Source organism: Phaethon lepturus, unplaced genomic scaffold (assembly GCF_000687285.1).
Source record: "Phaethon lepturus isolate BGI_N335 unplaced genomic scaffold, ASM68728v1 scaffold1186, whole genome shotgun sequence".
Classification (NCBI taxonomy): Eukaryota; Metazoa; Chordata; class Aves; order Phaethontiformes; family Phaethontidae; genus Phaethon; species Phaethon lepturus.
In genome coordinates, this window is record NW_010548112.1 from 145,259 (window position 1) to 167,693 (window position 22,435).

At 35.7% G+C, this 22,435-nt stretch overlaps 1 protein-coding gene across 4 annotated transcripts in view; it reads left to right on the forward strand.

Moving 5' to 3' along the window:
- Positions 1 to 15,617, forward strand: part of QKI (QKI, KH domain containing, RNA binding) — a 121,577-nt gene extending 105,960 nt beyond the window's left edge. For 2 of the 4 annotated variants that reach the window (XM_010289840.1, XM_010289842.1), the window contains 4 exons: positions 4,299 to 4,386; positions 6,691 to 6,963; positions 9,899 to 9,973; positions 14,636 to 15,617. In XM_010289840.1, the coding sequence (XP_010288142.1) occupies positions 4,299 to 4,386; positions 6,691 to 6,963; positions 9,899 to 9,973; positions 14,636 to 14,652 (453 nt within the window). In that variant the 3' untranslated portion in view covers positions 14,653 to 15,617. Of the gene's footprint in view, positions 1 to 4,298; positions 4,387 to 6,666; positions 6,964 to 9,898; positions 9,974 to 14,635 lie in introns of all 4 variants that reach the window. The other 2 variants (XM_010289841.1, XM_010289839.1) reach the window with 1 other exon arrangement.
- Positions 15,618 to 22,435: the final 6,818 nt, after the last annotated feature.

The window sequence follows — 22,435 nt, forward strand, 5'->3', positions numbered from 1 at the left end:
ACTAATAATTTCAGAAGCATTAGTTAAACAAAAGAATTCTCTGAGGACCTTGGGGTATCTGAGGTTGAAGTATAGCTTGGACATTGATAATGAAAAGAATTCATTAAAAAATTAAAAGGAAATTAAGTGCTTTATCTGAGCTCCCTATTTTGTGACATGAAACAAGCTCTTACTAATAGCAGTTCATTACATAACTGTGCTCCTTGGGTTTTTCTGAAACAGACAGTATTTCCCAATGTAGGAGACAGAATTGTGGTTTTAAGTGGGCATCAGTATGGTCTATGCTGTGTATTTCATTTGAAATTGTTTTATCTTGGGAAGTGTTTTCCCAGAGTCTTCATGTAGGTGGCACTTGTAGTTGTTACTAGCACTTTTGAACCTTGTGACCATTAATCCTACTCTGATAAAGGTTAGAAAACAGGTTACTTAACATGATAGTGGTTACTGGCATTTGGTCTCCTTCAGGCTTTCCATTGCTAGCCCACATAGAGTTGAGAGCTGCTGTGAGGAGTACTGGCCATGTGTTCACAAAACGGTAATCTCCGTTGTCTGTGAGCAGTTGGCTTTGTTAGGCTTTACTGCTTGCATCTCTTCAGTATTTGTATTCAGTGAGCAGTTACAAGCGCTTACATTTAAAGAGTTATTTTTCAAAATACCATTTAAGTTTTTTTCTTAATCTGCATGTTATATTGTACATGAGAAATAAGAGAAAAGCAATGGAGATTTAAGAGGATGAGAGATTTGAGTCAATCACTTCAGCTTCAATTTAGTAATGCAAATCTGGCTGTAAGTGACCTTATTGATGTTTGCTCAAAGTAGCTTCCTCTTGGTACAAATGACTGAGCTTTGTTGTAGCTGTTGTACAGGTAATGTGCTGTCCCTTTAGAGATTGCCTTGGTATCCCTGATGCAACCTCTCCTTGCTTTAACAGCGAGTGCCTGCAGAAATGCCTGGAGCTAGGATAGATTGCATCGGTGTGCCTCGTTTGATCATCTGTCAGCACCGAAGAGAGAGGGTAGGGCAGGCAGAAACATGCGCCCGTTGCTCCATCCCAGCTCTTGGAAATCTGAGGGTTTGGCTATTGGTGAATGATGTTCAAGTGGAGAGCTTGATACCAGGGAATGAAGGACGTGACAGCATATCTGAAAGCGTCCTGACCACTTATGTAACTTACACCTTGAGGAGAGATGGCAAGTGACTGTTGCAAGTTTAGGGTGTGAGGGGGTAGCAGGATTTTGAGCAGCACTGGTAGGGTGGTACACACAGTGCTAAGCACCCATGTCTTGAGGAGATAGTATTGTGTAATAAACAGTGCCATCTTCTGGGAGGAGTCGGAATGATGCCCTTGTGGTCAGCATTAAAGATGTTTTTAATGTGTTATTTTGGGGGTATTCTTTGGTTGGTTGGTTGGGTTGGGTTTTTTTTCTCTCTATCTAGTAAATGCTTTGAAAAACAAAATACCAGAAGTTGAAAACAGTGTTAATGTGTAGTAGTACAAGTCCGTGAATTGTCATTGATACCATCTTTAAGGAAAAGTTTTAAACTGTGTTTTGGAGTCTGTTTAAAAGCACAAAAGTTGATCAGCTGCTGAACAGTAGTCCAGAGAAGCAAATCTCAAAAATAAAAGTTAAGGACTTGGTCTGCTTTGTATGCTGAAGTCCATTATTATTTTGTAAACATACTTTGTAAAACCTAGATAATTGCAACACGTTTTCTCATAGGAAGCATAGTGGCCTATAGGAAAACGTTGAAGATCCAAAGTAAGAATGCTTCCTTTGTCTTTTATTGCTTTTTAGTTGTTATAACTCCTTCTTTTGGGGATGTCAGAAGGGAAAAAATGTTTTCTGTCTTAAAATTATTATCCTATAAATAGTTACATTTGGGAAATGTTCCCAGTGGTACAAAATCTGGGATTAGAGTTACTAAAATTATCCTAGCAAGTGGAATGTAAGATTCAGCATTTACTGAGACTCATTAATGGTGTCAGATCAATCACCTGAACTCTTATTTGGAGGAAGTGAACAATTTTAGTAACATTAATGGAACTATATGGGAACTGCAGCTGACATTGTGAGGAGTTTTTTTTTGTTACACATTTTCAATTAAATAAATAACTTAATAAAGGAGTCCAAGCAAAAAGCCAGTAACAAAGTATAACTGGGGATGGGGGGGCAGAAAATCAAGGTGTTAAAAATCTTTATTGCTAAAGGAAATTAGCTAATGTATACCCAGAATGAAAAGAATGTGAACTCTGGATAGGCAGATAGTTTTGGAATTGTTTTTGTTGCATCATCATTGTCTAGGTAATTTACCAGCAAAGATGCAATGGAATAACAGTTTCTACAAAATAAATATTTCTTTTGCATGTAAATTGTAAGTCTATTCTGAGTATGTCGTATTAAGCATTCTGTAATCAGTACATTTTGTATTCCAGAGTGTCTCATTTTAATGACTACGGAGTCTGAGGTTTCTGGATAGTACAGTACTTAACTGTACAATTAATTGGTAGTTTAAATGGTAATTGAATGTGTATTTACTTTTTCAATATTAGTTTTGGCTTGGTCTGTCACACAGTATTTAATATATAAAGAAAATGTCTAACTTTCAGTATATTCTGAATGTTTAACAACATTATAAATTGTTACTGTGTGTAATCTTTTAGTCCTCAGTATCACAGTTAGGACTTTAATTTCTGACATCTGAAAGTATTTTAGTGTCGACTCATTTTGTTGATTTTAAATTGTTGATAAAAATCAGATGTTTAAGTTTTCATTGCAAGGGGATGATGGTCCTTGAGCATACCTCACACTAAGTACTATATTTGCTTAGATAAGATTTTAAAACTTTTTTTTGTCTTTTAATTTAGTGAAATGCTTCTCCATAGTTTGGGAGTAAAGTATGTATAACAACAGTTTGCTGCAAACTAGCTTGAAAAAATACTTCCCTATACATTTGGAACACTGCGTGTAGATAATCTTATTAACTAGTTTGAGACGATGTTTCACCGGTGCAGTGCTGTAATGGACACAAAGTTATTTAATAGAATTTTTTTAGTTATTGGTAGTGATTACTCTTCTTTGTGGCTTTTAATTCTGGGGTTTTTTTTTAATCAGTCATGCTCTTGGAAGTCCTAGTTCAAACCATCTGTAAGAGTTGCAGTTTAAAACAGGTGGACACTTCTGTCTGAAATCAGACTTCAAGATTTTCAGAGGGAATGGCACACTATGTTATTATTCAGGTTCCCATTAATTTGGAAAATGCTGTTCCAAATATCTGGAAAACATTGTGTGCATAGACAAGATAAGTGAAAATATAAGAAATCCTGTTTAGCAAAGGAAGATTGCAATGCAGCTGACACTGAAGCTGCCCTCTTCTCTGACTGAGAATTTCAGCAGTGACGTTCGGTACAAGAAGCGACGTGGTAACTTCACATTAAAGTAGATACTGGCCATCTCTGTTGGGTTTCCTATATCATAATCTTGTTTTCTGGTTTAAAGGATGTACACTAAACAAATGGCAGTATCTCTGGAAAGACAGATCAGAAAATGTCTGGTCTTTAAGATTGGACTAACAAATATTTTTGTTAGTAACTGAAACAATGAGCTTTTTTACTGCATACTGCATAATATTTACGCAAGCTGCAGGATACCAATGGAGTAGTACTTCAGGGAAGTAATTTATATTGAAGTAAAACCAAGAATAATGTATACTGTGTAAATAGTTGTCATATCCTAATCAGAACATATCTACATGTGCCAGAATTATGAATTCTGCCTTAGAGCAGTTGTTGATGTCCCATCTTGAAAGCTACTCAAAGTTTGTTGTTTATTTTTTATTTGGCCCCTCCCAAGTAGACAGTATCAGCTGTGACAGTGATAGCAAGTTGCAATAAATTGAAGTTGCTTAAAATTTGTGGTGCCTATTCTTCCTCTAGTCCAATAATACAGTTTTTTAAAAAATCCCTTTAGGAGTACATGAAAATGTTTACTAAAACTTGAGAAAAAATTTCCTTAAACAATTTCTATCAAACACAGCTTACACTTAACCCAATTTCTATAATTCATGCTGTGCGCCTTTTCAAAACTTTTAAGATATTTATCAACACCACTTAATGATAGACAACAGGCAATTTGTACTTAATTTTAAGGAAAAGTTGACAAAGCTTACTGGTTTTGTGGCTAATGGTAAGCAGGTATTTTGCTTAGTTAAAACTTGAAGGTATTTTATTCTAGGCCCCTTAGATCCTGTGCATTAGTGAATTAACAAGCCTGACTTTCTTCCCATCTTTTCACATGCAGGCAGAAGGAGAAGACAGCCTTAAAAAGATGCAGCTGATGGAGCTTGCAATTCTGAATGGCACCTACAGAGATGCCAACATCAAATCACGTAAGCATGTCATAAGCTCCAGGGTCAATGCCATAGTAATGTTTGCAGGTTTTGATTCCTAAAGGTACTTTTTGGCAAATGTACAGTAGCAACTGTGTTGGAGAATGGAAGGCAGTAAAAAAACCAACAGAACAGTAGGTAGCTGGTGCAAAAGATCTTCTGGAGATAAGTTACCTCAGTTTCGTGTTTTGTTGTTTGGTGTCCCCCCTCCTTTTTTTAAACAGTATGTCTGGGTTGAAATCTTTACAAATATGTAGTTTAAAAAAATTCAACCCTTAAGCCATATTTTTCTATTTTGCAATCATTTTTCCATAATACGTATAGAGGATAATAGACTCCTTTTCAATTTTATTTTTAGAGATTTAATTTGAAACTGTTACAAATGTTCAGGATACTGTGAATACATTTTTTCTGTATTGTATTCCTTCCTTTCATCCTGCTTGCATGTGTCCCCCCAATGTTATGTTTTTCCAACAATTCATCAACTGATTTCACAGATGAGTTCACAGGGATCAGTGATGTAATGAGCCATTTTTACCATTTCTTCCATTACATTCATGTGAGAATGCTTTTGCAAACGCATGTATGCACAGGTTTACACTTGAAAATTAATTACATGCACCTACTAATGAGACAATATACCTATTATGTGTGATACAAATTATTTTCTCTACTTGAAAATTTAATTTCTCCTCCTGAAAATGTAGTTGCTGATACTGTTCCAAAGTAAATTTTTGCTGTAGCTGTGATAAAGATGTCAAATGTAAGCAAAGTTAAATCAGTCTTTTCACTAAGGGCCTCCTGATATTTGCAAATTTGTTTCTCCACACAGTCACCATTTCAGTGTTGAATATGTTTAAAGGTTGGAATGTAGTTAGGTCAATTTGAGAGTGCTTACACCACTGTAATTACTCTGATTTGAAAAGAGACATAAGCAAGGGCTTTTACCACTACAATCGTAGTGGTCAATCAGCCCTAATGAGCTCTGTAATATTGAAAGCTAGATCAGTTTTAAATATCTTTTAGTCTTTTGCAAATTTATAAGTGAAATAGCTTTCAGATTAGCTTAAATTGATGCAAACTGTTGCATAGAAACCTTTGTACTAGTTTGAGTAATTTCTTTGCCTGATCTCTTCCCATTGGTCTATTGTATCAATGTAAATGAGAAGATGGAAATTTTTTTTAATAGAGATTTCCACACTAATACTCACTTTTTTATAAGAAGACAATTTCACTGTTTGTGTTTGACTTTACTGAACACTTGAAGGTGTAGAAGACAACTGGTTTATTTCTGTTTAAGAAAGGAAGTGAAAATGTTTGAGGTTTTTTTAATTGTACATTAAGCCTGAGCACTTCTGCTTAAAAAATAAAAATAACTAAAAAACCACAACAGTGTCAAATCTCAAAAACTTCACCCACATTTCTCTTTTCAGACCACCTACCTGTAAGTTAATTAAATCAATGTAGATCAACAGCAGTGCATAGAAATCTATAAATTATAACCCTTTAAGATTGACTGTTACCCGCTGATGTGTTAGTGTTTAAGTTGTTCAGCTTGTGTGCCAACAGGCTTCAAATAACACTTAATGGAATGTGCTAGTACTGTTTTAAAACAAACAAAATCACACCTATTTTCTTTAACCTATGCAAGGCCATAGTGAACTTCTAATAGAAAGAAAATACTTTATTTTGGGGAATTTGATACAGAAATCACTTTCGAGTCTATTTTCTTCATACTAGAGTAGGAGAGGAGATGCATTGTGTTTCTAGGTTATCTTTAACTTCACTGATCCTGGAAACTAGAACTGTGTATATGTATAAATACAATTTTAAGATGTATAGAAACCGTAGGCTCACACGGCAGCTCTGCATAACTGAGTATCTGTGGACTCTATAGTTGCACTAAATTTTGTACTCTGTATTTGATTATGACAGTATTTTCCTTGTATCTCCTGCATGCATCTCAGTCTCATGCAGCCTTGATAGCATAAATGAAGAAAAGTGGTCTAAATGGAGCTTTTGTGCTGTGTAACCTGTTTGAGAAATCTACCTCACTGTTTTACAATGGCTTTTTTATTTTGCATGTTCATACTTAATCACACTGGAAAATGGAAAGCTGTTTGCATTTGAATGGTGTGCTTTGGCACTGTGTGATCAGCGCATGTACTAATGATTTCCTTTTATTTTTCTTCTTTCCTACTTTTCCCCTTTTTTCCCATTCTTTCCACGTTTTGTACTGCTATCTCCATACTTTCCTCTGAATTTCTTTGCTTACTGTAGCAGCCCTTGCCTTTTCTCTTGCAGCAACAGCCCAGGCTCCAAGGATTATTACTGGGCCTGCGCCTGTTCTCCCACCAGCTGCCCTGCGTACTCCTACGCCAGCTGGCCCTACCATAATGCCTTTGATCAGACAAATACAAACCGCTGTCATGCCAAACGGAACTCCTCATCCCACCGCTGCAATAGTTCCACCTGGACCCGAAGCTGGTTTAATTTACACACCATATGAATACCCCTACACGCTGGCACCAGCTACATCAATCCTTGAGTATCCTATTGAACCTAGTGGTGTATTAGGTAAGATATTTCTACGCGGATGACTGGAGACCATATCGCTTACGCTTTTGTGATATTTGCAAGGTAGAGGTCATGGGGCTTAAAGAAGAAAATTTGAAGCAACAATCTTGTCTCCGGTATATCAAAACTGCCTAAGAAAACCGCTCAAATGGTGTAACTCTTAAACATTTTAACATTGTTATTAAATACGTGTGTTTAGTATATTAATAAGATTACTAAAAATAAAATCTTAAGGTCTGTATGACACTAGATGGAGGATACATAGGCAAGGGGAGGAAAAAAAAACCCAACCACAAATAGAAGTTGACATCTATTATATGTCATTTGGGCTCCCATAAATAACAGATTTGTTTGTGCTCTCTTCAGCATAAATTGATTTCCAGTAAGCTTTGGAAGAGAGAACTTCCTATTTTGCTATACCTTTTTAGCAGCCAAACTGAAGAGAGTGGAAGGGTCTTTTTTCAGTTTGTTGGGGTTTTTGCTTCTTTATTTAGTACACAACTGATAAATCTTTCCTCAGCTTCAGAAAGTTGTAAATCATTTCGTAAGCAGAAAATAATTTCAGTAAATTAATATAAAGCAAACTAAGTTCTGACCTCTAAATCTGATGATTTAGACTAGATATGAGGAAGGAATTCTTTGCAATGAGGGTGGTGAGACACTGGCACAGGTTGCCCAGAGAGGTGGTAGATGCCCCATCCCTGGAAACATTCCAGGTCAGGCTGGACGGGGCTCTGAGCAACCTGCTCTAGTTGAAGCAGTCCCTGCTCACTACAGGGGGGTTGGAACTAGACAACCCTTAAAGGTCCCTTCCAACCCAAACTATTCTATGATGCTGTGATTCTATGATGCAATTAGCAGCTTTACTGATGGCTTCTTTTATACACATTGGATTGAAATGTCCATCATTCCTAATATTTCAGACCATATTTACTTCCTGTGTGAAGGCAAGAATGATAAAGTAACCTTGACAATTCAGTTAACTGATCAATATGGAACAAGCAGTTCCAATAGTTTCTTCTTTCCCTAACTACCCTCTACAGAATCTAAATAATCTTTTCTCTTCTGCTTGTTCTGAATTGCATATGACCTTGGTACTGCATAATGTTGATTTTATAGGACTTTGATCTTAGTTTGTTCAGTGGCAGTTATTGATTTACACAAATTCTAAACATCTCTAATGAACACTAGACAATAAGGTTCAAAGTCAACATTTTGTTGAAAGTTTTGCAAAAAATTTGTTTCACTTATGTGACAAATACTTGTTGAGTTATCTGTGTGTGTGTGTGTTCCCACGTTACATTTTCTTATTTACTGTATAGGATATATTTCAGATTTCTGTGTTTCAAGATTAGTGAATCAGTAATAAAAATTTCCATAGGACAAAAATATGCAGTAGGTCTGTCTATGAGCAGCTTATGGTTGTTGCCCATTCCCCATAGCCAAAATTCAGTCATCCTATGACAATGTCATAATTCATTAATTTCCCACAAACATGTAAATGTTGTCCCCAGCTTCCCCACCCCTAATCTGTGAGTCCACTTGTGATACGTCCTGGGATAAAGTCACAGTTAACAGGCATCATCACAGTAGCTATCAGTTGCTGGTTAGAGGCAAAACCCTCTCCTGAATTCAGTTAATAGCAAGTAAAGTAGTGCATCATTCCTCAGTAATAATTTAATACAATGCAGAGGACTGATTTCTTGCAGGATTTTCTATGAAGAGGGAGGAGGAGAAAATTATTCCTGAAATGGCATCAGAAACCATTGCGTACTTTTGGGCTTAGCTGTGAGAGCACAGGTGTATTGTGCAAAACATTATTTGGTGAAACCTTACTTAAAGGAAAAGGGGGGGAGACCACACCCCCACTTAGGTAGCATAGAATCAATAACTCTGAATACATCTGCTCTATTATCAGAGCAACTGTATAGAGTTAATTGAATAAAACTAGTTTTTCACTGAGTTTTCTTTCATAATCTGCTCCTTCTCATTAATAGTGTGCTGTATTTTTTTGTCCGATTTTGTGGTGGACCTTTAAGATGTCTTTGAAAAATTCTGTTTAAAATTGCAGAGAAATGCATCCCTATTAGTATTTTTGGGGATATTGGTGTTGGGATCAAATTTTAGTTGGTGACTAACTTTTAATTCCCTTCCTTTTATCTTCAGGTATGGCTTTCCCAACGAAAGGCTAAGAATTCAAGAACGGTCTTAACTGATCCTTCATCAGATCTGAATTTTAACAAATGCTTAGTTTCAGCAGCCTTGAAAAAAGCTTGGCCTAGCAGTCAGTGACTTACTTGCACTTTTTTGCACATAGATTTAAAATAAAATAGTGCTATTAATTTGGATTAGCTCCTATTATTACAGAGTAGCTGTAATTTATGAGTGTATAGTAGTATACTGACTGCTAAGTGTTCTATATAGTGTTTGCTTTACTAATCACCTAATTCATTGCAGTTCATACTTATTGACTTAAAGTTTAAAATCACAATCTGTAGGCTTGAAGAATTGCTTTAAAACTTTTTTTGTGGTAGAACTGGAAGTGATCTTAAGGTTAGCAAATAATTGTCAGTATTAAAAGATGGCATTATTTAAAGTAGTCCTGCTGCAAGAAAGGCACTTCAGTGAATATGTGACTAGTAAAGCTTAAATGTGCTTGGGTCTAATAGATTTCATGAAATACTGTAATTTTGGGATTGTAAATGAATGGATTAAACAGGTTAAGGCCAGGATGTTTAAAATAAATGCAATATTAATCTGCACAGATAAACTTCTTTTTAAGATTAAGATTTGAAACTACTGTGCCTTAACTTGTTGCTTTTCTTAAAATGAACTTTTGTAGTTAATGATCATTTAAATCCATTTTGATAAACCTGCTGTTAATGTTTTCTTTGAATGTTTTCTAACTTTGTCTTGGTAATTGCAATTTAACTAGGTGCGGTGGCTACTAAAGTTCGAAGGCACGATATGCGTGTCCATCCTTACCAAAGGATTGTGACCGCAGACCGAGGTTAGTTTAGTTCTGCAGTTCTTGTTTGTAAGAAGTGCTTTGAGTGTACATGAGATTTGCAACACCACAGCTGGTTAACCAAATGCCATATTTTGACCCATTCTTTATTTTTCTCAAAAAATCTGAATAGTTAATATTTTAGAGCTTTGGGAATGCTTGCAGTTTTAAAAACATTTTGTAATCTTGGCTTTCCCAGCTCAATTAAATACATAAACTTTGTGATCTATTTAATAAAATGCTATAACTGATTCTCTTTTAAAAACGATTTAAAGCTCCATCTGCATGAGGAAACACTATGAATTCAGTGCTGCAATAATTAGTTTGGTCGTGTTCCCCCTTCTCTCCCCCCAATTTGTTCTTTTAATTGGTGTGGAAATATCAGATTGGTGTTGCAAAACAAAATGAATGGGTGGTTGCTTAATGAGAAAGAAGTAAAGGAATAAATGCCTCCTGTCTGTGTCTGGAGAAATCTGAAGATTTAGATTCCTTTTTTTCCAATAAACTTTTGAGCCACTGTACTGTATATTATGAGGAGGATGCATGTTCTCAAGATACCTGACTGAATTCAGAAAGGTAAGGGCTGTGAAGATAATACTTCAAAAGTTGTTTGAGTCTGAATTACTAAGGGTGGGGAATGGGAGCGTATTTTGGTTTTTTGCCAAAATCTATTTCTTGGTATTTGCCTTTTGCTGCTAAAATGTGTAACCTGAAGGAGAAGCAACTTTTGAAGTCCTGTTGGTGAGATGACATCCAATATTTGGGCATCTCTCTTTAACCCTTGAATGGAAAGTAAATCTTCATTTTTCTCCTGTTCCTCAAGTGTAACGCCTTTGGACCCCTGAATGAAGTATTTAAGCTTATTGAGAAAAGTGATATTTTCGGTTTATTGACATTGGCTAGGAAGCAGTGTGTGGGCTGAATTCTTATCCCATGCCTGCTGCTGACTCACTGTGGGTTTCGGCAAGTCATTTAATCTCTCTGTGTATGTTTTCCCATCTGTAAAATAAGGATAATAATACTTCCCTACCTCACAGCGGTGTTGTGGGGGTTCTTGTTTTGTACAGGGCTTTGAGAATGCAAAGCGTTATGTGCCAAGTATTATTATTCTGCTCTCATCAAAATCAGTGTTGTGCAGGCTTCCGTGATACTGTAAATTCAGGTGACAGATCTGACATCTCCTAACACTGACTATACTTCACTTCTCACAACCTCCCATAAATTTAACTACAAGAAACAATACAGATTTCAGTCAATGCAGTAAAAAGGGCCCTTCTGGATATTTGCTATATTTATGTAACACTTTCATCTTTCATATGTAAGGATCTTATGCTTTACAGAAAGTGTAAAGCTGGTAACAAGACACTACTTAGTTTTCTAGAAGATTGTTTCTTCTTTCCTATCACCGCATGCTATTTACAGCCCATTGGCTTGTTCTCATTCTTGAAAACTCTTCAATGGGCAAGCGGGTAGAATCAGAATAAGGTCTCAGCCCATGTTTACCAAGGGGTGGGGGGGTGGGGTGGGAGAGGAAAAAGGAAGTGGAAAAAAGATTAAAACCTATCTCTGTCAACAGTAATGAGTGGTAAGGATTTGGTTATCTTTGAAAGTTTGACCTGATGTTGCAAAAATCAGTTTTTGCTAATGGTCTTTCATGAACTGCAGTGGTAGTTTCAGGTGACAGGTGGGACTTTTTGTTTAATTAGATATTTGCCCGAGACAACTAGTAAATACACTGAAAAAGCATGGGGTAGGTGGGGGGTGGTGGGAATACCAATTTGTAGTTGAAGTTCATCACTGTAGTGTTTACTCAACATAAGTTTTAAATATTTTGGCAAAGGGCCTAGATGTTTTAACTGGGTGACTTATAAGTAATTGAAATTAATAATTGATATAATTTCACCTTCATTCAAAATGTAGCCATTTTCTGATAATTCAGTGTTCACATCTAGCTGTATTGGAAGCCCATTGTCTTAAGTAAATAAATACACATGGCTTATCTCCTGTGGAATAAGTCATGCATACCTCTCTCTTTTAGCATGAAAACCATGCTGATTATTTCAGGAGACTGTTATTTTACAGTCTTATCTAAATAATCCCAGTGTGTATTAAGAAATTTACACAAAGTTAATTTTACAACTGGACTTGATTGTATTTTGAATTTGAAATCCTAGATTATCACTGCACAGACTTAAGCGTTTCACAAAAGGATTTGAAGAGAACTTTTTTCAGTAATAAAACAGTTTCATTTAGTGTCTTACAATTATGCTGCAGAATGAAAATACTATCAGCATTTGCCATATTCACCTATTTGGTTGTTTTGTCATCAATATATTATAGCCATGAAAAACAATGTCAGCAAACCGAAATACTTTTTTTTCAATACAGAACCTTTATGTAGTTACATGTCACTAAATCTATATTCACATTCATTGGGTCTAAAGTTTCTTTTAAATTCTAAATCGACTCTCAGATGACTTTGTAGTACTACTGCATTCACTTTTTAAGTAGGTTTTTATTCTTTGCCTAGTTTGGTGTTTTGGTTTTGTTGTTGTTGTTGGTTTTTGTTTTTTTTTTTTTTTTTTTAGAGATAAGCACTGCATTTAAAGCAAGAATCCCCAAATGTGTAAATGTTTTACTCTTACAACTAAGCATTTAGAATTGGTGAAGGGTTGAAAAATAGAGCTCATTTTAACTCAGAATAAACCCCCAGTTTATAAATAATACAAAATTGAATTTGATGCATATAACAGAGAGACTGACTGATTTAATTGTAATAAACTGTAAATGGTGTTGCACAGTTGACAAACCTGTGTGTACTGTAGAAGGCCAGAGACTTGGCAGAGGATGTATCACAGGTGTACTGGTATTTTTTAAAAGGTAGCTTGCTTTGATTATAAACTCCACAAGACATATTAATGCTGAGAATTTTCTTGAATGTTTTATCCAAACCAACTGTCACATAATTTATATATAAATTTTAATACCATTTAATCAAAATTGTAATCAGTATCCAAACGCTTTAAGAGTCTGTGTTTCTAGTATACCTGTAAAGTGGTGAGATTGTGCCACATAAAATATTTATTTTTATTTTTGCTTATTTTTGAAACAGCTGTTTTAATTTAAACAAATCCCATTTAGCATGATTCTGAAAAAAATCAGGGAGCATGTGGTCTCATTTATGTTACAGTAGTAATTTTTCATAGTGTTATGAACTGTATCCTAAATGATAGGCCATTTTTATTATGTGAAAGTAAATCAGCCCACGAGAAAGATTGCTACATCGATGCTATCTGTGAATATTACACCTACTGGACTTCTTTTTATGTAATGGCACAAATCTGATTTGCACTGAATACCTTTCTCACTTTCATCTCCTCTGCCTTAGTCAAAATGGCAACAGTACAAAAACTTTATCAACCTCAGAATTTATTAGCTATAATTAAGCTGTTGAATGAGTCTTAAAAAAAAAATTAAAAAAAGAAATCATACTACTGTTAAGTGGACCAAGTTTGGTGAAGGAGAATGTGAGAGAATGATTAAAGAAGGAACAGCTCAAGAACATTGGGAATGATAACTTTCCACTTGAGAACTTTTTTATGTTTTACTGTAATTTGTTTGTGGTTTTGGGTTTTATTTTTGTTTTGTTTTTTTGCAAAAGAAAATAGTATTTACAGGTGGCTTCTTTTAAAATATAAAAATATAAACCAGGAATGTATATGGAATGGCAGATTTTATTGTATTTGCAGAGTATTAGCTTTGAAAATGAATAAAGAGAGCTGTTTGTAGTTTTAAAATGCCTTATTAGTATCAATTAGATATTTTCTCTATTTTTTGATGTACTTAGAGCTTTTTAAGTATAGACTTTAAAATGGCAGGACTTTTACAGTGTTTACATGCAAGTGCATTTTATAAGTGTCCTATATGTGTAAAATAGTATTTCGAACAGGAAGACGCTGGCTAAAGTAGCAGGCTGAGCGTTTTCCTGGTTCCCACGATGATGCCTATGTTGCTAGACTACAGTTTAGTATTGCTTTGTATCATGAGGCCAAGAAATTCCATGTTGTTTGTAAATAGAATAAATGAAAGGCAATAAAAAATTTATTGAACAAAAACCCTTTGTTTGGCCCATAGTTTGTTGAACCAAATTGTTTCTCTAAGTGCAGAATTCCTTAGATGACTCCATTCTTTTAACAACCAGTTATTAATAATCACATCCATCATTAATAGTTGCTTTAATGCTTGCACCTGGGGAGGTACTAATGCTTAATAGCAGTCAGATACTGATGCTGTGCACTGACTGTTGTTCCAGAAATCTTCTACCCAGTTCCAAAACTGTTCATCGTTTTTTGTTTTCCAGTTTCCTTCATCGACTGCTACTAACCATTAGTCGTTAGTCGTATTTTATCTCTATTTCTCCTGTTAACCGGTTTTGTGGGAGCGGGCTTCTCCTTCACGTGTCCAAATCATGATGGAGGGCTGTCATGATTTTATTGCATTCTGTAGATGGTGTCGATCAGTATGTCAGAATTAAACATGCTTGTTTTTTTATTAGTTGTGATTAGTTTTCATGTTGTCATTAAGCCGTCACTAGCTGGAACTAATCTCTTCTCTATCTTTTCTTTCTTTTTTTTGTTTTGTTTTTTTTTGTTTCTAACCACCCAGCCGCCACCGGCAACTAACCTATGACCTTCTGACCTCTGAACTCTTCACCCAATGATGACCTGACCATGCCTGCCTGCTGATCAGTTAACTGGTAAACGCCTTTGCTTGCCTGTCTTCAGTGCAGCGAGCTGGGGCACTTGTCCGTTCGTCTTACCATCTAACAAAACAGACAAAGAAATTGTTGTCCTCCAACTCCGCTTTTTGTTGTTCTCCTGTTTGGGTGAAAGTGGTTCTAGAACCTGCACTGAATAGTAGTAAAGCAATAAGGTCCAACTCATCCCTCCGCACTGATCATCCTCTAGTGTCCCGCCCCAAGCGAACGGTAAGGAGGCCTCGCACGAGATGGAGACAGATGTCCCTTAACTACCCGATGACAGAGGCAGTTACTGTGAGAGACTTCTAGGAATATTTTTCTTCTCAAAAAAAAAAAAAAAAAAAAAGGTCAAAGCTCTCTCTGAATGTACTGTGTGATGATGCATCATGCATGAACCTTTGGTCAGGGATGTCATTGGGGAAGGGATTCCAAAAAGTATTCAAAATTTGATACACTGTTTAGTCACTACCAGTGCCCTTAAAGGGCAGATGTTGCAGCCTTTTTTCTATTGCCTGCCAAATTGGACATTTTAAAGGAAAGTGTGCCATGAAATGCAGATTACAATGACTTTTCAGAACTACGTTAATGCAGAGAACAAAACAGCAACACTATTAAAGCAAAATCTGAGTTTAAATTATTTTAACCATATTTTAATCTCCTCAGAAGATTACATGAGAACAAGGTACATGCATTATGTGTCACATTACTGGGCAAACTGTTCAAATATTTTTTTTAAACCTCCCTGTATAGAAAAAAATTCATTAAGGATGTAAAAGCCATGCTTGCCTATTTGCTGTATACATGTAATGAAATTGTAGATAAAGTGTAGTGCATTGAAACAAAATGAACAAAAAAGTAGATACTTTTACTATACAAGGGTGCTGGTGCAGAAAAAAAATATATTTTTGGAAATGTAGCATTTTATACTTTCAAGTGTTATAAAAAAAGAAAAAAGAACAAAGAAACCCTTTATTTCATTAAATGATTTTTTCTGGTGGTTGTCAAGAAACAAAAGACCAAAAGAGCCTTTTAGTCTTTCTTTTTTATTTTTTAAGTATTGGAATAAGTCTAAAGAAAAGGAAGTGCCTTATTTTCTTCATGGTCATTTAGTCAAATGTCTTGTATAATCAGCTTCTCCCTCAGACAAGTTACTGCATGCCACTCAGTCGCCCAGTATGTGAAAGAAGCTGTGAGGAAAGACAAATGATGAGTTGACCATATTAATTACCTGATTTTTGCCATACTAGTGTGATGTGACTTTGCCAAAATCTCATTACGTAAAATATTTGCTAAGTTATTGTCAAACCAGCCCGTTGTTGCTTCAGCCACTCTACTTTTTAAATCATAGCAAATGCCGTACTTGTGCAATGTAAACCAAAGGGTTCTGTGATACAGACTGTCTCATGCCAAATGAGACTATTAGCTGACAAACGTTTGTAGAGCTGGAAGTGTGTCATTTTTGTTCAGGGATGGAGAAGAGTTTTCTTGATTTCGGTTGGAATAAACATACATCAAATATAGTAGGTTTCGGCATCACCCAGAAAACTGATGTTCTGTGGATAATGAAACTGGAAAGTGCTTGGTAGTTTTCAGTTACAGTCTGAGCGTGTCCCTGGTTTTCACAAGCAGCTCCTGCAGTGGCAAACAGCATGCAAGTTACTTGTTCTCCAGCTCCGCTTTGACTGTTGTTAGACCTGCCCGCTGCCTAAGCAGGAGAGGGACATCAGCTAATTGTTTGAAGTCCAGCTATCCTTTATTTCTAACCCTTATTTCCACATGAGATTCATGTAGCTGGGCAATTGCAAGAGCTGCAGCTGTTGAACGCACAGTATTTAATTCTGAAAACATTAAGTATTACTTTGTGTGGGGCTCAGTACTAAACTTGGCAAATATCAGGTGATAACTATTCCCCTCTTGTCAACTTATTCTCCTCCTGCAAATCTTCACAGCTTCCAAATGAAAGGTCAATAGTAAGCTAAGAGGGCTTACATTTTTAAAGCACCTGCATGGTGACCTCATCTAACATCTTGTCTCACCTGGAAATAATTATCAGTTTATTTACTATGCAATAGACATTTATCCTTTCGTATTCAGCTAGCTTTTTGTTTATTGTGCCACTGGCTTTGTCTTCCTGTTACACATACAGTTGTGTTGATTTAACTTACAGTATATGCTGTGCCATTTTGATTTTATTTTGGTTGGTTGGTTGAATAAACTTGCGACACTCGAACATTTGAAGAGAGATTTGCTAAAACAATACCAGTATTTGATCCAGTTTCATCTCAACTATGATAAAACCTGGACATTTTAGATGTTTATCAAAGGTCTTTTACTGGGGGGGGAGGGGAAGTGTATGAAATAGATGTGTGACATGTGAAAGTAACGTTTGCTCTGAACAAACTTCTGAAAACTTAGTTGACAAAATTTTGGATCAACTTAAAAAAAAAAAAAGCATGACTTTTGAAATCTCTGAATGCCTTGGTTCTCAGTATTATCATTCTTTAATGACTTTTTCTTTATTAAAATAAGTAGTTTTAAGACTTCTTTCTGACAGTATTATGTAATTTTTTTAGAGTGGGTAGATGGGAGTGTCGCTTGTATGTAACCGTACAGATGACATGTATTTGTCTTATTCTTTATTATCTTAGTAGTTTCATGCTATGTATGTACCATAACCAACCTATTGCCTATGAGAAACATGTAAGATAATGTATTTACAGCCATTGTTACAAGTTTATAATGTATTTTTCTATCTTGTTTTATATGTATGTTATATAACATTCAAAAGAATTTTTTTCCTGATTGAGAAAAAAGGATACAAAATGCAAAACCCACAATTTTGATAACTGAAAAATTGCCAATTGTTTTGCAGTACTTTATTATATTGGGAGTGTTGTCTTTCTTGGGCTTTTAGTTAGCTACTGGATGAATACATTAGACATATTTGGGTTTTAGTTGGGTTTTTACATAGCTTGCATTTTAATTCTTTGGTTCTTTGCTGTTTCTATTAACCCATAGCATTATTTTAATAAATGTTATAATACCAACCTACTAACTCTGGACTATGTCTGTTTATTAACCATTACATGTTTAATTAAAATAAACAAATAAAGACGGAAGAATGTAAAGTCTTGAGTTACTGGACTAACCCTGAAGAACGTGACCACAGATAACACAACGTGACTTGTTTTTATGTTGTTTGTCGGCTGACATTCTGCACACTACTATTAAGTTGGCTTTGGTCATTCTGGCCTTTTACCTTGGGGAATAGGTGCCAGTAGAAATGGGAACAAAGCAGCATTTTTTGAGGCATTCTTCTTGTAGAGTCTTGCCACTTGCCTTTCAGCATCTGCATTACTAATTCCACACTTTCTTTTTCTTTCTCTAAAATAATTACTGTCGGCTCACAGCAAAAGAGCAAGGATGCCAGTGTACTGGTAAATCGTGACGGTGTACAGAAACCAGTTTGATTCTTTGTTGAACCATTCAGAGGTTGCAGTTAATCTCATAGTAATTTGTGATTTGTTGGTTTTGGCACCTGATTTGCTGTTGCATCATGTGACATTTCGAAGAAAAAATGCTTCCAGGTAGATTTACCGTACATGGAAATACAAAATCTGGGGGGTTTCCTTGCCAGAAGTGCCTTATTTTCTTCATGCCATGCTAATTTGTTTTTAATTTGTTTCTGCTATAGTCTATCAGTATTGCCTAGCTCAGGGGAGTACAGTTTCTGTAAGCCAGAGGTCAAACTGGATCATTTCCTAATGACTGCAGAAAGTACAAAAATACACCTTTCACTGAATTACCAAGCAACAGCCATTTCAAATTCCAGGGCTGCCTCTATGTGATCTTCATCCCTGTGGATGACTGTAGCAACATGAATGCAGGGAATTGGAATGGTGAAAGTGCTGTTTTGAGTGTACATCTATGCAAATATTTTTAGAGAAATGTTTCTCTTTCTTCAGACTTCTGCTGTCTGAGGCCTTTATATATCCCAGGTTGACCTGCTAGATGTGTAATCTTAAGTGGACACTAATTACAGCTAATGTCAAGGGAGATCCTCAATGTACTATCAACAGTTTTTGTGGAAGCCCAGTTTTTTCCTGTAGATAGTAAAAATTCAGATGAAGAGTCTTTGCATCTGTTCAAGTGTCGTCTTTATGATATTTCAAACTGCATATCTTGAAATCCATGCGAGATAAAACTTTAATTTTAAAAAATTCTCACAGTATTGTTAGTAGTTAAAATAGACTGCATCTTCATTTTAGGGAGAAAAAGAGTCTAGCTTTGATGATGATGATGATGATGTTACCTTTCTAATGGCATGTAGCTCTTCGTTTTACAAAAATGTATAGGTACAGCTGAAATAACAATGCATTTAGAATAGTTTTAACTTTTACAGAAATCTTTTTTTCATTTCACAGGTCATGAATATGTTGCTATCCTAAAGGTCAGCCACAGGCAGATGATAAAAGTTAGACATTTACAACAGATAACATCAGGACCTTTTGATCGGGTAATGGCACAAGGGTCATTTCAGAGCCGATAATTAGTATTCCTAAGGAATTTTATCAGAGGCACATATTTAAACTTGGTGAAGTACTCTCTCTGGTTTACGTGAAACTATTCGGATGGGACAAAAGATTAGTATTTTGTATTGAAGAGTACTTCTAATTCCCAGAACTACTGCTTTTCTGTAATATTTTTTATTATTTTGTAGTTTTATAAAATACAAACTACTGTCAGACTTTGCCCACAGTGCATTTTCATCTCGTTCTTCATTACGTGCAGTAGTGAAAGTTGCTGTAAGTTTTGAAGTACTTTAAAGCTGAAGGACAGCAAAAAAAAGGAAAATTCTAAAATCAACATTTTATACTTATTGTTGTCCAGCAAATGCATTTCTCAGTTTACCAAAGTGCCTGTCTGAAAAATTAACTTTTATATTTTGCCTGCTTATAGGAGAGAAACAAGCTATTTTTAGAACTAAATTTTAGAGTGGCTTCAGTATTGCTACGTAGCTGGAGCTGGGTGGTTCTTTTTCTTTATTATTACTCTGGGGTTAAATTGTCCTAATGTTTGAAAGATCATACATACAAGTCAATTAGAGAGCTGCTGTTCCATCCAATAAAGTCAGATTTATCTTAGGATAAATCTACTTATTTTTTTAGTAGGTCAGAATATAAACAAAAACATCACAGAGCCTTTCAAAGTAAAATCTGAGCAATGCTATTCACTTCTTAAAAGTGAACTGTTGTACCGAAGTACAACAAATTTGATCTCTCCAAGGGTATTTTCTTGTGCATGTTATCAATCCAGATTATATTTCATAAAGAGTCTTCAGGTACATCCTTCAAATGTTTTTAATGAACGTATGTTCAGTGTATACTGACAATATTGATATTTTATTTGAACATATCTTTTAAAAGTATGTCCAAAATCTGCATGTAACGAATGGTTTATTCCCAGATTGTACTCTTTGAGGGGGACCACTAGAAGGTTTTCTGCCCTGAAAATGGAGGGAAACATTGAAGTGTTTTGGCATCCATTAAGAAATTACTTTAACTTGGGAGAAACGTACTTACGAGTATACGAAACTTAATTCTTTGTGTCTGGGTAAAAATAGCAGCGATCATAAATAGAACAGTGTACAGAATGGAATCTGAGTAACGCATTCCTAGGGTTGAAAGTACATAATTGTTATTGGAATTTCTATTTTGTTTTTAATATATTTGATATATTTTTCTAAAACACTATGAATGGAATACTGTCCAAATAACACGTCAACCATAACATTAACACATGGTAATCAATGTTGAATCAAACTGGTTAACGATTAAGTACAGCGCTCTTCCTTCTACGTGCCTGCGCACTAATTGCAGGTGGTGCGGTTCTGCACAGGAGGTGGGTGTCGGGCACAGCAGGTTGCAGTGCTGATTTCTTGGTGCCAGCAGTTCGGATGTCCGTCTTTGACAACAGACTAACTGGGAGGACTCTGACTCCCAAGGCAAAGATTTAACTGAGATCTGAAACTCTTAGAAGAATTTGTTGAAAAAACAGCAACAACAAAACAACATATATACATATGTGCTTTGACTTGTATTACGGCAGTTTGTGTGAAACGTTTAAAGTTTTGTTTGTGCAAAATAATGTATTCTGAGGGGAAAAACAAACATGGACATTGCCAAAACACATGTAAATAAAACACCATTTATGACTGTACATTATGTGCAATAAAGTAACTGGAAAAAGTGCATGTACTTTATCCTCAAAAGCAAACGGACAGCTCTCAAAGCTGTAGCTATAGTTTTATTTTCTGAAAAGTTAAATTTTATTCTGTATCTAAACCACAGAATAAAGAATGTACATTTTTCACACTTCAATTTTCATTAATGCTTTTAGCAGTGTTATGAAAGATGTTAATTGTTGAAGAGACTTAAATTTTCATGGTCATCTGATCACCTCGGTATTTTTTGCTTAACAGTTTCTTATTGCATACGCTGTCGTCTGTAACTAAATGAAGCCAGTATGTACCATAAACATACAAGACGCATTTTGGATATAGATTTGTGGATGCACCAATTCTATAAATTTCTTAAAGATGACCAGGTGATTTTGATGTTACTGTACTTCTGTAAGCATCTCTGTTAAAAATGTTTAGAGCAAATAAGGAAGAGGAGTGCTATATTGCAGTAAAGATAACGTACTGGTTTGGGGGAGGTTCTGGTTACTGTAGAAAATTAAGATAATAAGTCTGCCACCCTACTTACTAGTATGATTTGTCAGAAACACAATTTGGAAAAGAAATAGATTATGGCGTTTTAACATTTTCATTAATATTTATGTGATGATACTTGGTTATAATTTAAGACAATTTCTTTACCAAAGTGTTCTTTGCTAAAAAGTCCTTCTACTTTGCACTGTTTAGATAAAAAATGGTTTCTTTCGGAAGTGCACAATAGATAAGATTAAATGTGGTGTCTTTAGGAGTCTGGTAGAATAGGAGAGAGGAGGCTAAATGCCAACATTTAGGTACACTTCCTCTCCTGCACTCTTCCAGGAAGGAAGATAAAGTTGGCATAATTAGCATTCAAAGATACCTGCCATGATGAGTCTCAACAAAGTGGTGGCATATCGTCGTAGCTGAGCTAGCATTAATCTTGGTAGTTCATAGAATGTGGAGCTGCTCTTTGGCATGTGCCACTCCAGGAGGCAAAACAGCCCTCGACATCTTTGCTGTTGACTCTGGATGCCGATGCAAGCGCTCCTGCGCACTGCGGTCCTGGCTTGGAGTGTGGGCTCTGCCTCACCTTCTGTGCTGTCTGCGGCTGCACTGTGTGAACGCTCTCCTTCACCCATCTAGATCCCTGGAAAGCAGAATTGTGGTGATCTTCCTTATCTTTTGCACCAAGTCAGTAATATTTATGATCACTTTCACACTAGGAATTGCATTTATTGCTCACAAGCTAAAGTTAGATGTGGAATTTAATGACTGGAAAATATCTATCAACAGGCTTTACTGCTGTTCTGCCAACGCTTTCTACGTAAGTGTTTTGGTATGTTTAGGGAGGATGACCAAACGTGACTAGATATGTCCTGAATGTTTTTACTGCAGTGGAAATACAAAGTTAACCATTATCTGTGTCAAAATAATGAAAGTCATTCATACCAAAGAGTGCAAAATGCAGTGTCTGAAATGACTCTCTTTG